General features: G+C 35.8%; 3 protein-coding genes across 3 annotated transcripts; 2 read left to right on the forward strand and 1 right to left on the reverse strand.

Annotated features, from left to right (window-relative positions):
- The first annotated feature begins 872 nt into the window (after nt 1-872).
- LOC105319932 (uncharacterized) lies at nt 873-9,535 on the forward strand. Its single transcript, XM_011417664.4, has 11 exons — nt 873-980; nt 1,146-1,353; nt 1,721-1,883; nt 2,502-3,386; nt 6,733-6,919; nt 7,168-7,273; nt 7,462-7,599; nt 7,702-7,800; nt 7,938-8,029; nt 8,154-8,283; nt 8,921-9,535. Exons 2-11 carry the CDS (start codon nt 1,188-1,190, stop codon nt 8,944-8,946), a joined length of 1,992 nt encoding a protein of 663 aa, XP_011415966.3. The 5' UTR covers nt 873-980; nt 1,146-1,187; the 3' UTR covers nt 8,947-9,535.
- On the forward strand, nt 3,637-6,690 carry LOC105327260 (uncharacterized). Its single transcript, XM_066069563.1, has 2 exons — nt 3,637-3,801; nt 4,332-6,690. The coding sequence occupies exons 1-2, from the start codon at nt 3,787-3,789 to the stop codon at nt 6,150-6,152; spliced, it is 1,836 nt and encodes a 611-aa protein (XP_065925635.1). The 5' UTR covers nt 3,637-3,786; the 3' UTR covers nt 6,153-6,690.
- Nucleotides 9,536-10,597: 1,062 nt separating the features above from the next.
- LOC105319931 (glycoprotein 3-alpha-L-fucosyltransferase A) lies at nt 10,598-13,550 on the reverse strand. The gene is made up of 2 exons (XM_034472299.2): nt 12,569-13,550; nt 10,598-11,536 (listed from the first exon to the last, which is right to left on the reverse strand). The coding sequence occupies exons 1-2, from the start codon at nt 13,483-13,485 to the stop codon at nt 11,212-11,214; spliced, it is 1,242 nt and encodes a 413-aa protein (XP_034328190.2). The 5' UTR covers nt 13,486-13,550; the 3' UTR covers nt 10,598-11,211.
- Nucleotides 13,551-13,685: the final 135 nt, after the last annotated feature.

Here is a 13,685-nt window from a genome sequence, read left to right on the forward strand (position 1 = left end):
ACGCTTATAATGAATTGACGCTAACAGCGAAGTGAATTTCATTCCCCAAGTCTCTATTTCATGTTGTAAACTTGACAGATATAACGAATTACGCTTATAACGAAGTTAAATTGGCCGTCCCTGGGACTTCGTTATAAGCGTGTTTTACTGTATTAAGGATAGAGCATAGCCCTTATCACATCGGAACCATTGGGGCAAGTGTGTAAATCACCAGTTATTTAGTTTTTCCTGTTCTTACTACTGAAAGGATGTGAATGAATTGAATAATTTTTTAAAATTATAAGAGAGCAAAGACATACAGAAACCCACTTGTTGATATTCAAGACAATTCTGCTTAATTATAAGTGAGTCATAAGATAAGATAATAAATTCTGTTCTGAAGCATAGCGGTTGTTCTAATACACTTTCTGTGTTTCAAATTCTTTATTTTGTATAATAATTATTATTGTGTTGATAAAGATATCATACGCCATTTTACTTTAAAAAGAAATTAAGAATAATACTATTCAGTGGAGTAAAAAAATAATTAGCAAACAAACAAATGAACAAACAAACAAACAAACAAAAATTTAAACAGCTTTAGAGTTAATTGACACCGAATTAGATAAATAATGCATGTATTAAAATTAAGATATATTATAAGACAAGAAAACTACAGTTTAAAAAATAATATGTTAAAATCTTATAAACAAAAGTTGTATAAAATAAGGTCATTTTTAATGTGTTATTTTTGCAGCAACGTCTGTATTCGTTGTTGATGTTCATGGTCACTGAAAACATTTGGTTGATAGTTATTTTGAAACTGTTTCATAAACATCGATCAATATGTTTTTCTAAGAAAAAGGATTCCACATCTGAAATTTGATTAACACTTTCAAATAGTAAATACATCGTATCTATGGCAACCGCTATCACAACATCTGCCATATTTTAAACTTTTGGTCTTTTCTTTAATGGTTTGAGAAAAGGCAGACGTTCTTGTAAGTAAATGTGTTGTCTTTTTTTTTTTTTTAAATATTATCACTAAAGCGGAATATTATTAAATTACGTTAAATGAATCGCCTTAACATAATTTTAGGTACCGTTGCTTAATAACATGTCCATAGGCATCAAGTTTTGTTAAAAAGACCAAGATATAATTTTAGGAAATCAGAGAATCGAATCGGTGAGAATTGCAGTGAAAAAAAATGGGTTTGTTCAAGAGAAAAGACAACCAAATCCGACCTTCATCAAAGTCCAACAAGTCTATTAACAGTTCTACAGGCTCAATGACCCGCTCCCAGCTCAACATGGCCATTATGGAGATGTTGAATCTGACTCAGAGCACACACGGGTGTGACTATGTATGTAGGGGTAAGTTCAATCCGAAGTTTTACACATTTTACATTTAATTCTTACTCATTTAATTTTCAAAGAAATTTTTTTGAAAAATCATTTCATGTATGAACTGTTTAAGACTTATTACATAAGTATGTATTAAAATGTATTGAAATTTGTTCGTTGGCAAATCGTGCATCTCCTGAATTATTCATACTCAAAATTGAAAATCTGTCAGCTACTAACGATGGTAAAAAGTGATAAAAAGGCTTACATGCATCGGTAAAATTCCAACTTGAAAGCGTTCAGAGGGACCGGGGGGGGGGGGGGTTAATGAAATTCGATATTATATGAAATTCGATATTATATGAAAACAATGAGTGAATTTGATGCCTTTGAAAAGGTAACCCCATTACCGACACCGGCAAAAGGAAACAGTTGTTTAAGATGTTGTCCGTCGTGTTGCTGCCGATGGCCATTTTGATAGGCATGACGGGAAATGTATTCCTGATAACTGTCAAAAACTTCATCGAGGCGAAGGAGACCAGATCGGCCCTGTCCTTCTCGTGAGTACAGATCTGACATTGTAATCTTGTATATTAAATGTATCTAATCAAATGTATCTTAATATAAGAATTGTATCTCGTTATCAGTCTTGCTCCTGTATCCATTCATATATGAGGACTATACACAATGCCAAAGGCAAATTTTGTTCCTATAAAAATTCAAAATTTTATTAAAAATTGTTTCAAAGCCAAGTATATTTTGTAGAAAAATGGCATATATTTTTAATTGTATGACGTACAGTGGGTGTTTTTGTGCAATCCAATCACAATAAGACAAAGTTAATATCAGTGATTTTCGTACTATAAAAGCTTTGGCGCAACTTTCAACTACTTGGAAAGAAGCAACGTGGATAAAAATATAATCTGTTCAAGCATGTGATCAGTTTCAATTTCTTACACTATTCTGCAAAAGAATTTGATAAAATGGCTTGAAAATGTTTAATTTATGATATCATGTTTCTGAATTGATAGCTTTTAGACAAACTAAAGATAAAAATATAATAAAGCCATATATCTGTAAACGTACACATCAAAAGTAGAATTAAGTTGCCGATTGTATATTTTATGGCACAACTTTAGACCCCCACCACACCTCTCCTTATAATGGTTTTGTTTCAGTGTTGAACTTGGTCAGATGATGCGCTTTCTGCAAAGAGAACGCGACATGAGCGCCCTCTACGTGAGCGCCATTGGTCCCGACACGAAAGAGTTCCTTCTGAAGCGTTACCCCGACACAGACATGGCCCTGGAAAATCTGTCCCACTGGCCCGTCAGCAAGAAGAATAACCGTCAAGAGTTCCAGTCCAAAGACCGCTTCCTGTTGTTTCTGAACCGTCATCGATACCAGCTCGACCTATACAACAGAACGGCCAAGGAGGAGCTCTTCTTCTATACGGACGTGATCGATGTCTTCATCACTTGGCTCTATGATGCTGTGTCAGAGGCCAGGTCAGGTGCCATTTGGAAAACCCTCGTTGCCTACCAGGAAATCATCGTAGCCAGTGAATACATCGGACGAGAACGAGGCTTGGGTGTGACCTACTTTGCTCTTGGCGGTTTCAAAGCTAAAGAAGATTACCTCCTGTTTCTGGAAGCCCAGGATATTGCCAATATAACTTTTCAGTCCTGTAGACGATATTCTGAACTGGCGTACAATCTCTATGAAGTTCAGATGTTACAGAATGATTTGGTTTTAGCCCCTGTGCGGGCAATGAGGCTAAACATACGATCGAACAAAAGCGCTCAACTTGCAGGGTCGCTAGATAAAGCCAATGAATGGTTCGACAACATGACAGTATACCAAGATATTGTGCGCGGCACGCAGAGGGCTTTGGCTAATAAGATAGACATCATGCTCACTGCAAAAAGCGACGAAGACGCATACACCATCATAACCATTGCGTGTATCTTTGGGCTGATCATGGTAGTATGTCCACTGGTGATTATAGGGGTCTATTTCTTAACGTCTGAAATTCAGAAGTATTCCATATCCATCGCTAATCGGTAACTATTTATAAAAATTTTTAAAACAACCATAATATTTTTTTTACAAAGTTAAATCCCTATGTACACTGTATTATTAATTCTCTTATAACTTGAAAATTCTGAAGGGAAATCCCCTTAGTGTCAAGTGGAGTCAAGATTTGAAACTTGTGATATCAAGTTATTATTATAAATCTTATGTAAATCATATTTGAAATACGTAGAATTTTTGGGATAAAGTCAAATTGTGTTTTTTATACTTAGTATATATGGTTGAAGGTCCTATAGTCGTGCGTGCCCTGTAGTCGTGCGCCATCTTGTTTGTTGTCGTATTTGGTCACGTGCCAAAATATTACGTCATAAACGGCTGATTTTGAAAGGTTGATATCAAGTGCGTATAAACAGAAACGAAGAGTTAAATATGCGGAATAAACAGGTAGGAAATTATACAAACATATATTTTATGTAAAATATCCGCCATTTTGTTAATACCAAATTTACTATTTATAAAAATGCATGTTTTCTGGGTTGAAGCGTACATTCCAGACATGAAAGGCACATGGCTAATTAGCATATCCAAATGTAGAGGTCACAATGTGTATCGATTGTTTCTACAGGCCAAACATTTTAATTGTTGGGTTATGAAAATGTTCATATTCCTTACATTTTTTGTAGACGTAATTATAACGCAGGAATAAATTTAATTGAGAGAGGGGCTAAAAACAATAATTTTAATTGAGGGAAAAACACTTTTATACCTTTAATTTGAATTAAAAAATATTTGAATTTTTATTTACTATACAAAAAAGAAATTATTTGAATGAATTTACATTTTAATCAGGAAATATTTGTCCAGTTTAAATCTGTAAGAAATGTTCAATATTCTATTCATTGAATAGAATAATTCCTTTGTATTAAGAAGAAAAATTAAAAAGTCAAATTAAAGATCCCTTTTCATATTTTTAGATCCCAAAGAAAAAACCCAAAATTAAATTCAGACAGTACAGTCCAACTCGACTCATAAATGCATATCTAGCTGTCAAAGAAAAAGGGACAAGTGTTCGCAAAGCTGCAAAGCAGTATAATGTCCCAACCCAAACTCTTCGCGACCGAGTCAAAGGGAAGGTAGACCTGGAGAAGGTAACTATGGGGCCAGCACCATTGCTTGGACAAGAAGAGGAGGCTATGCTTGTTTCGCATTTGAAAGCAATGGCCTCATTTGGTTATGGGTATACCCGAAAAGAGGTGACCAATATGGCATCTGACTATGCCATTCAGCTACACAAGAGAACCAAGCAGCAGAAACCTCTCACATTAAAATGGTTTAGAGGGTTCATGAAGCGTTGGCCAGATCTGAAGGTTGTTAAGCCACGGGCATTGGAGTATCAACGCGCAAAATCATCGAATCCAGGAAATGTACAACGATACTTTGTTGAACTGTCGTCGATCCTCACAAAGTACAACTTATTTGATAAGCCCCATAGAATTTTTAATGTGGACGAGAAGGGGATCACACTCAACCATGCACCTCCTCATGTGGTATCCGGCACTGGAGACACGCCACAAGCTGTAACAACAGGAAAATCCTCTACGGTTACCATTCTGGGATGTGGTAGTGCCTCTGGGGTTGCCATTCCACCATATTTTGTCTTTCCTGGTATGCGGATGAGGTCCGAGTTGATGGAAGGCTCAACACCTGGAGCAGCTGGTGATGTCACAGAGAGTGGATGGTCAAACTCTGTTATATTTCTTCAGTATTTACAGAGCCACTTTGTTCATTATGTTCCTGGTGGACTCGATGAACCAGTTCTGCTGCTATTAGATGGACATAGGTCTCACGTTTCAGTTGCAGCTGTTGAATGGGCAAAGGAACACAATATCGTGTTGCATGTTTTGCCAGCGCACACTAGTCATATTCTTCAGCCCATGGATGTTGGTTGCTATGGCCCTTTACAGAAAATTTATAACAATTTGTGCCACCAAAAGATGAGAGCAACATCAACAGTAATCACCAAACAGGATATCTGTGCCCTAGCATGCCAGGCATACAGCAAAGCTTTATCAGCTCAAAATCTTCAGTCTGCCTTCCGCAAGTGTGGAATTTATCCTTTTAATGCTGATGTGGTGCCAGCAGAAGCTCTTGCCCCTTCTTCGGTATTGACTCAAAGGAACGAGGAAGAAGACAAGAGCGACTCTGATATGGATGCAGATGAAAACAACAACAGTCAGGATTTTTTTGCAGAGCGAACTAGAGAGCTTGTTCGTATAAAATCAGAGGGATTAAAGGCCAAAAAAGAACGCAAAACCTTGAGCAAGATTACATCAGGCAGAGCAATTACTGAGCCGGAGGTATCAGCGAAAATTATGGAACATGTTTCAGCAGCAGCAGCCCCAAAACAAAGAAAAAACATAAAAAATCAGACACTCTCTACCACCTCTACGAAGAATGGTAAAAGTCCAAAGTGTGGAAACAAGAAGAGTAAAACATCTCCACAAACAAAAGGTCATTCACAGGAACCTGGACCCTCCAATGTGCAGCCAATTGACAACACATCTTCAAGGCAATACTTCCTATCCGAAGACTCTGAGGACATCTCTATTTCGGAGGAAGAATTGTGTTGTATCTGTAAAATGTTCACCCCACATGCTGTTCGAAATAGCACATCCCTTATTTTTGTAAAGTGGGTACAGTGTGACAAATGTAGACATTGGGTGCACTTAAATTACTGCACTGACATCAGAGTAGTCCGGATAGGGGATCACTATCTATGCCCTCACTGTAAATAGAGTAGAATTTAAGTTTCAAATTTGTGTATACCTTGGTCTTGATAAATTAATGTGATTCTTAAGATAGTATCAAATATCTGTTATCTTGAAATACAAATTAACCTGTATATGACTGTATCATAAGTTGTGAAATGATGAAATTCACCAAGATTATGAAACATAATTTATTTAACTTATTGTTAAATTTTCATAGCATTTGTTGGAATATGTTGATATTTAAGAATATATTTGATATGTTATTTGTGACATCAAAATGAAAAAGTTACCAACTACACAAAATTTACTTTTCTTGGCCTCATTTTTGCTTACATATCCGGGTGCACGACTACTGGTTCCAAACAAAGATGGCGACCATAATTCCTCGCTTCGTTTCGGCCTCGATAATTATCTGTTTAAAGCACTTTAATGTATTTTAGATACACAGAAAATCAGAATACAGTTCAGTAAGTTTAATTATCTTGACAAATAATCCTTAATTTAATTTAACCGCTCAATAAATCAGATTATTTCTTAAGCGCACGACTACTGGGCACACGAGGATATCTCAATAATAGTTCTTTCTGTCTTTGCTTTGGTGAAGAACAAAAGCGTTGAACAAGGAGAAGAAAAGAACGGACACACTGTTGTATCAGATGCTGCCCAAGTCAGTGGCGGAGCGGCTGAAATGTAACGAACAAGTGGAGGCCGAGCAGTATGAGCAGTCCACCATCTTCTTTAGCGACATTGTGGGCTTTACCAAAATCTCCTCGTCTAGTTCCCCTTTACAGGTATAGTGGTCTGATAAAACGTGAATCTACTAGAATTCAATGCGTCAAGCTCTTACTACCGACTTCATTTCCAAAAGTGCAAAAACGATACCAGAGGCGTGCTCGCCAGCGCTCGCCAAAAATTCCCTATACCTGCAACACAAATTTTAGCGAATGCTCGCGGGCACTCGCTATGCTGAACACGACTCTGTATTGATATGTCATGCATTAAATCCGAATTTACTCGGTATTTTTGGTTATTCCACAAGGTGGTCGATATGTTGAACAGTCTGTACACGTGCTTTGACGAAAGGATAGAAATGTATGATGTGTACAAGGTGGAGACCATTGGTGACGCCTACATGGTAGTGTCAGGTACGTACTTACTGTGGGAAGTTAGAATTGTATAATTAAAGTGAAAGTTTCGGATGACCAAAAGGACCAAAGTCCATGTTTATCGCTTTTTGTGTTCTTAAGAGCGAAACTTTCGTTTATTCCTCTTATTAAACAAAAAAAATTGACGTTTTGTTTGACATTCATTTACATGTAAAATACAACAACAGGTGTTCCGAGGCATAATGGAAAACAGCATGCCTCAGAAATAGCAAAGATGGCGTTTGACCTCGTTAGAAGACTACGACATTTAGAAATACCGCATCTCCCCGGCATAAAGTTCACTCTCCGCATCGGCTGCCACTCTGGTAGGCATTTGTTTAAAAATGGCTCCCTTGTTATGTTTGATTGTTTCCCTGTTATTCTGCAACTACATATATATAGTTACTGTCGTCCTTTTCCTGCTTTAGGCACAGTTGTTGCAGGAGTGGTGGGAAACAAGATGCCGAGGTATTGTTTGTTTGGGGAGACTGTGAGTGTTGCCTCCAAAATGGAATCTCTCGGAAAAGGTAAGCTGTTCGAATCCGATTTAAAAATGTCCATAAATATAATAATTTTGCGATGCCAAAATGTCATTTGGTATTAAAATTGAGCAGCTGTATAGGTTATTAATTATGACTTACTATAACATGTATTATTTATGCAGCCAACAAAATACACTTGAGTGAGACTACATACGATATCTTGACATCTATTGGAGGATTTACAATGCATGAAAGAAAGGATAACATAGCCAAGGTGTGGATTTAATAGCAAAATCTAGTATTCTAAAAAATATTAGGATAAAGCCCTTTTTTAAAAATAGAAATCAGTTTAATGCTTTGAATGTTCATTACTGAATATAGTATACCTTTATGTACAGAACGACCCGGATCTACAGAACGCATTTAAGGGAATCGTGCGCACGTACTGGCTGGCGGAAGTGGACGGCACGGAGCCGGACACCGACTCTGTGCAGACCGAGCCCGAGGAGCCGCACGAGAGAGTAGCAGGTGAGGCCCAAAACGGCGCGAGGGGAACGTGCCCAAGCTCGATATTAGCCGCGGGTCCGTAGCTCCTATGCGTAAAAATTTGGTAGATCAGGGCATAAACCCGAATTTCTCAGTACAGCTAAAAATCTGCATCTAGCTCGACATCTGCTTAAAGAATGTAAGTTATCAATAGCTACTTAATAATCAATTTTATATTTTTTTTTAGGGGGGGGGGTGTCTAAAATATTTTTTTCTTGCATAATTTTTTTTAAAAATTATCTTGGGGTGGGATACGGAGTTTCGGTTATCATATCATAAGTATCATGGTTCATCTTTAATGATTTTATCATAAATTTTTTTTTTCCAAAGATAGCATGGTTTGACGTGAAATGTTTTTTTTCTCGATAATTTCCGGAGAGTACGGACATATGCGAATTTAGTTTACAACACCACATTTAAAATGACACACATAATTACATGTATTAAAATGTCATTTTCATGTAAAAAACAAAAAAAAACAAAAAAACAAAAACAAAACCTCCTGTGCATAGTTGTAGAATAACATGATAATAAAAGTTGTTAATACCATCGATTAACAATATCTTAATTGACATATTCCTCTGATACATTTTAATGGTTTACCTTTATTTTTTTTCAGGCTCCAAAAGTTTCTGGCTACATTAAAAATACGATATTCGAACACAATTTGCGTAAAATCAAGACAACATAATACATGTATATAACAAGATCAGTGTTGTTTGTATAATTATGTCCTCGCTTTGTTTATATATGTAGTGATGGATCTGTTTGTCCTCGTTTTTAACAAGTGCGTTTAAAATGCTTACATTTGATGAATTTTTTTCTCTCCACAATCGGATTTTTTTCTTCAGAATTTTCATTATTTACAATTACTATAGTATGATTTTATAAAGTTATTTCGAGCAGTTAACTACAAATTGAAATTACCTTTTTTTGTATATGTCTAGCTAAATGATTTTAAGCTTTGTAATTTTTTGATATTAAGAAAAGCAATTAAATTTGGAGGGACTTTCAAATTATATGTATTAACTTCTTTGTTTTGTTTTTTTTAACTTTTATATTATTATTTGTATGCGTGTTGTAAGAATTATCAAAACCTTTATAAGGTACATTAATTTGGAAGTGTATCTCCGTTAAGATAATTTTCTTGGTTATACAAGAATTTTTTTTAAAACTATGGTTGTCTTAACTTATTCATAGATGTACATTTATGTTTTGTATTCATTGTGTAAAGTATATGAAATAAAATTTTGTTTCAAAACTTGCATTGAAATCGGTTGACAAGACTTGATCAAATTTTTAGAGATTTTAAGACATTAGTTTACCAACATATTTAAAGACACCGTCGAACGTGGCCAAATGTAAAGATCATTTTATTGTACAATACAAATCGTCCACCCTTTGGTTATTTTTTCTCATATAAACTAACTCATTTGTAGTTTTTTGAATATTGAAAGACCTCTGTCAGCTCTCACGACTGTTTCGTTCGGATCTGATATCCCGTATATTATAGTTTTTGTGAACATCGCAGTCTTTATTTTTTCACTTGCCCTGGTATATCCTCAAAATATCCACGTCACCCAACCATGGCGTCATTTCCTAACTGTTGTGCATAAACTAATATTTGCATCTACCAAGTATTATTCCCTCTATTTCTTACGAAAACTTATAGTTAATTCATAGCTCTATAGAAACAGTCAGACTGAAATATACACGCCCTGTTTATCGATTGGTCTAAACCTTCAGCGACCTCAAAAAATCACGGACTACACAAAGTTATCATGATGTCAGACTCAAAGTCTCACAGCAGACGATTTGGCTGTTTCTTCTAGCTAACCTACTTATGTACATTAACAGTAATTTAGTGATTTTTACTTTTTTTCCTAATCAATTTATTGAATAGTTAAAAGAGAGATGTTAAACAATATAAACAATAAAATGCTTTCTTTGATGATTCATGCGGGTTATGAAGGTAGCGATCATTGCAAAAAAATTACATAACCCGCGTTAGCGGGTTATGTATTTTTTCTGCAATGTCACTACCTTCATATCCCAAATGATTCCCCAAAGAAAGCATTTTATTGTTTAATGGAGGAATTTTCAAATGTTCGTGAACTTCGACAAAAGCAATACGTTATATTATTTTGATGTTGTAATCTTCCACACACCTAATCAACTAGTCATAGCTAAAAACACAAAGCTTTTATATTATTACCGACATTTTTATTGAAACCAAGAATAGCCCCTATAATTTTGGGAGAGTGTGGGGGTTAGTGCCTCGAAAAATAACTCTTCGTAAACAAATTATTTAATGATTCATCAATAATTCATACATATCATCCTGCAGTTAAATAAAGTAGGTCAATGATAAAAGAAGTTTCTTACTTTTTTATTTACGAATGTCAAAATAGGCTGCAATAGAACCTAAATAATGGAATCTTGGTTTTTTAGCGTCCATCCCAAAAAGTATCATTTGTCTCAATTTTTAAGTTTTAGACTACCCGACGGATAGTTAAAGAAATGACAATTGTTCCATTTTGCAACATCACAAGTTTATAACTTCAAACATTTCAAAATTATTTACTAAAATCAAATCTACTTAGTAGATACATGTATATACATGTAAAATGAATAGAGAAAACTATTTGGAATCAAATTTGATGTACAATTTCCACCTCATATCACATTAAATATCACCAACCGTGAGTCGTTCCTTATCGAATATCATTAGTCTGACGTCACGGGTCGTCATCAAACGACTTTACTCAAATAGTTAACGCCCGTCTTTTCATTTGGTTTTAGACGCTCTCAGCCGTCATGAACACAATGGTTATAACTTTCATAAAACAAACAAACAATTTTCAACTGTAAAGGGCTGAATTGAACAAACAAATCTAGATTGAGGAAACATCACCTCCGCCATCTTTGGTCTCCTCGTATACAAACTTCCGGTTGTCTCCACCATGCTGCAATATCGCGGATAATGAGCTCTGGCTTATTGAGGTCATTCAACATTGCACATAATCTGCACCAAAATTTCGTGTCTATGAAATCTCCAGTTCCCTTCCATCTAAAGTAATCGTTATAAAGTTCATCATTTTTGTCTAAAACTTTTAGATAACGCGCTAAATGCTGAGGAGATTCAAAATCTTCAACGTGTATGAATGAGTTTGGCGGGGCGGATCTTGCATAGTCGTCTGGGTGTGCACCCATCGCCACCGGAACTACGTCATTCCTGTTAATGGAAGAGATGCAGAAAATCACTTTTCTTAAAATATCAAAATGGTCATAATTATTATGATTGTAGTTTGACATTATACCAATTTAACAATTCTAACGAAGAATCCCAACAAAACCACTTGACTACATTCTAATCAATTGCAGGGTTATTGGGCCACAGCAAAATTCCTCGAAGAATTAAGAACTTTGCCAAAACTTCCCACAATAAATTACAGTCATATTTAAAACATTTTTTTTAGGAAATGACACATGAAGGTTTAGTAAGGTGCGATTGTACATGTGCACAAATTGTAATTTATGGCCTTTACAGCCAACCAAATCAACTTTACTTTTAAGATTTTTTGAAGTACTAAGAAATGTTTCTACTGTTTTCGATGCATTCACATACATGTATAGGTCTAAAAGACAATGCATTCAAAGTCAGATTACATACAGATATATAAGCAATTTTATTTTACACATATAAATGAGAATTTTTATTTACCCTAGAGAATAACTTTCTATACCATTTATAATAATTCATTAGTAAATGAACGAAAAGTATGTTTCCTAAATCTTTAACAACAGATCTAGATAGTGGAGACACGATATTAGCAGAGCAGTTGAGTAAAATTGATATCCTCAATTACTCTCGGATTTCTAATCAATTGAGTTTCCGAAAGCACTTGATGTAAGCCACTCTCTCGAGTCTCTATAGAATGCCTAATTGGACTTCTAGAATGTCTCGTTCACTTAACAAATATGTGGGACATCCATTCGAAGAGTTCTGAATGATCAAACCAATTTCACTGGGGATATGCGGCAAAACCGTTAAATGATTGGAAATGATATAATTCTTTGCATTATGATTTTCTCTTGAAATTGATACATTTCATGTGCCCTGAACATTTGATTTAATATCGAAATGAAAATGTTGCTGCCAACATTAACCTCGGTATCTCATCTTTTTGGGATAAATTTACAGACCTATATAAGAGTAAGATGTTTTCTCATATCAACAACAGAAAGGTGACTATCGATCACTTACATTAGTGCGTTTCTGAAAAACTTCTCCGTGATGTAGTCTCTACAGTTTGAATTTTCAAAAGCTAGATAAAACTTATAGTCCTTCTTCAGCATCTCGAAACACTCCAGCTCCGAAGACCTATCGCACTGATGGTGTCCACAGGCGCCATACACATCGACCGTCATGTATTTTTGTAACTCGCGAACATACCCCATTCTATTGTTACTGGTCTCACAGTTGGAGACAAATATAGCGGCCAGTTTCTTCTTTCCCGACGCATAGTTTTTCACGGACAAAGTTTGGTTCTTTTTTTCCTCTTGAAATGCATGCCATTTTTCATACGGTGCTACGATCGTAGAATCATGGCGATAAGTCGCAGTCCAGTTGAAGACCTCACCCAACAAAGTGTAATCAATCGTAGCCAATGGTCCTTCCAAAATATAGAGGATCCAAATTTCACCTGGGTTTCTTTTGAACAAAGCTAATTCACTGTAACTTATTTGAATATTGAAAAGCCTTGCATCGGCTTTCAATGACTTTGAATCGTCGCGATGTATTTCACAATTTTTAATCGGACATTGGTCTTGGATAAATTTCTCTTGCCCTCTTGGAATGTCAAAATCTCCGCTTCCAGATATCAAAATAATCCTATTACGAGACAAGTCGACTTCCGGTCTGTAAGTAATCTGCTGATAAATTCGATCTTCACCTGATGTGGCGTCCCACACAGAAGTCAAGTTTGGTGACGTCTCCTTGCGGAGCACTTTGACCACGTCTCGTGCACTTCCGCGAGATTTCACGGGAACACACGGAACGGCTTTAGACAGCTCCCTCATTTGAAGTGAAGTGCACCGAAATATCGAAGAAAAATTTATGACACAACTGGCTATTATAAATACAATGACAACAAACAGAAAATATCGATAAAGTCTTTCCATCTTGGGGGAAACCCTAAAATGTCGACTCCTCTTAGATAACACCAAGGTCGTGTCACATAGTTATGCACTACCACTACGCTTGATAACATTTTCTTAAACAAACGATCCTATATGAGGACAGATAAGGGGATATTTTACAATTATTTGACTATAGAGTGCTTTACCTTTATTTATAAAAAAAACTGAGAATAAGCTTGATA

Source organism: Magallana gigas, chromosome 8 (assembly GCF_963853765.1).
Source record: "Magallana gigas chromosome 8, xbMagGiga1.1, whole genome shotgun sequence".
NCBI lineage: Eukaryota > Metazoa > Mollusca > Bivalvia > Ostreida > Ostreidae > Magallana > Magallana gigas.

Bases quoted from the DNA above. Each gene is read 5' to 3' on its own strand.
- LOC105319932 (XM_011417664.4), top strand. From the start codon at position 1,188: ATGGGTTTGTTCAAGAGAAAAGACAACCAAATCCGACCTTCATCAAAG. The intron at 6,920-7,167 runs GTATAGTGGTCT...TTATTCCACAAG, and splicing joins CGTCTAGTTCCCCTTTACAG to GTGGTCGATATGTTGAACAG. The intron at 8,030-8,153 runs GTGTGGATTTAA...CTTTATGTACAG, and splicing joins GAAAGGATAACATAGCCAAG to AACGACCCGGATCTACAGAA.
- LOC105319931 (XM_034472299.2), bottom strand. From the start codon at position 13,485: ATGGAAAGACTTTATCGATATTTTCTGTTTGTTGTCATTGTATTTATA. The intron at 11,537-12,568 runs GTAAGTGATCGA...TTCCATTAACAG, and splicing joins TTTTTCAGAAACGCACTAAT to GAATGACGTAGTTCCGGTGG.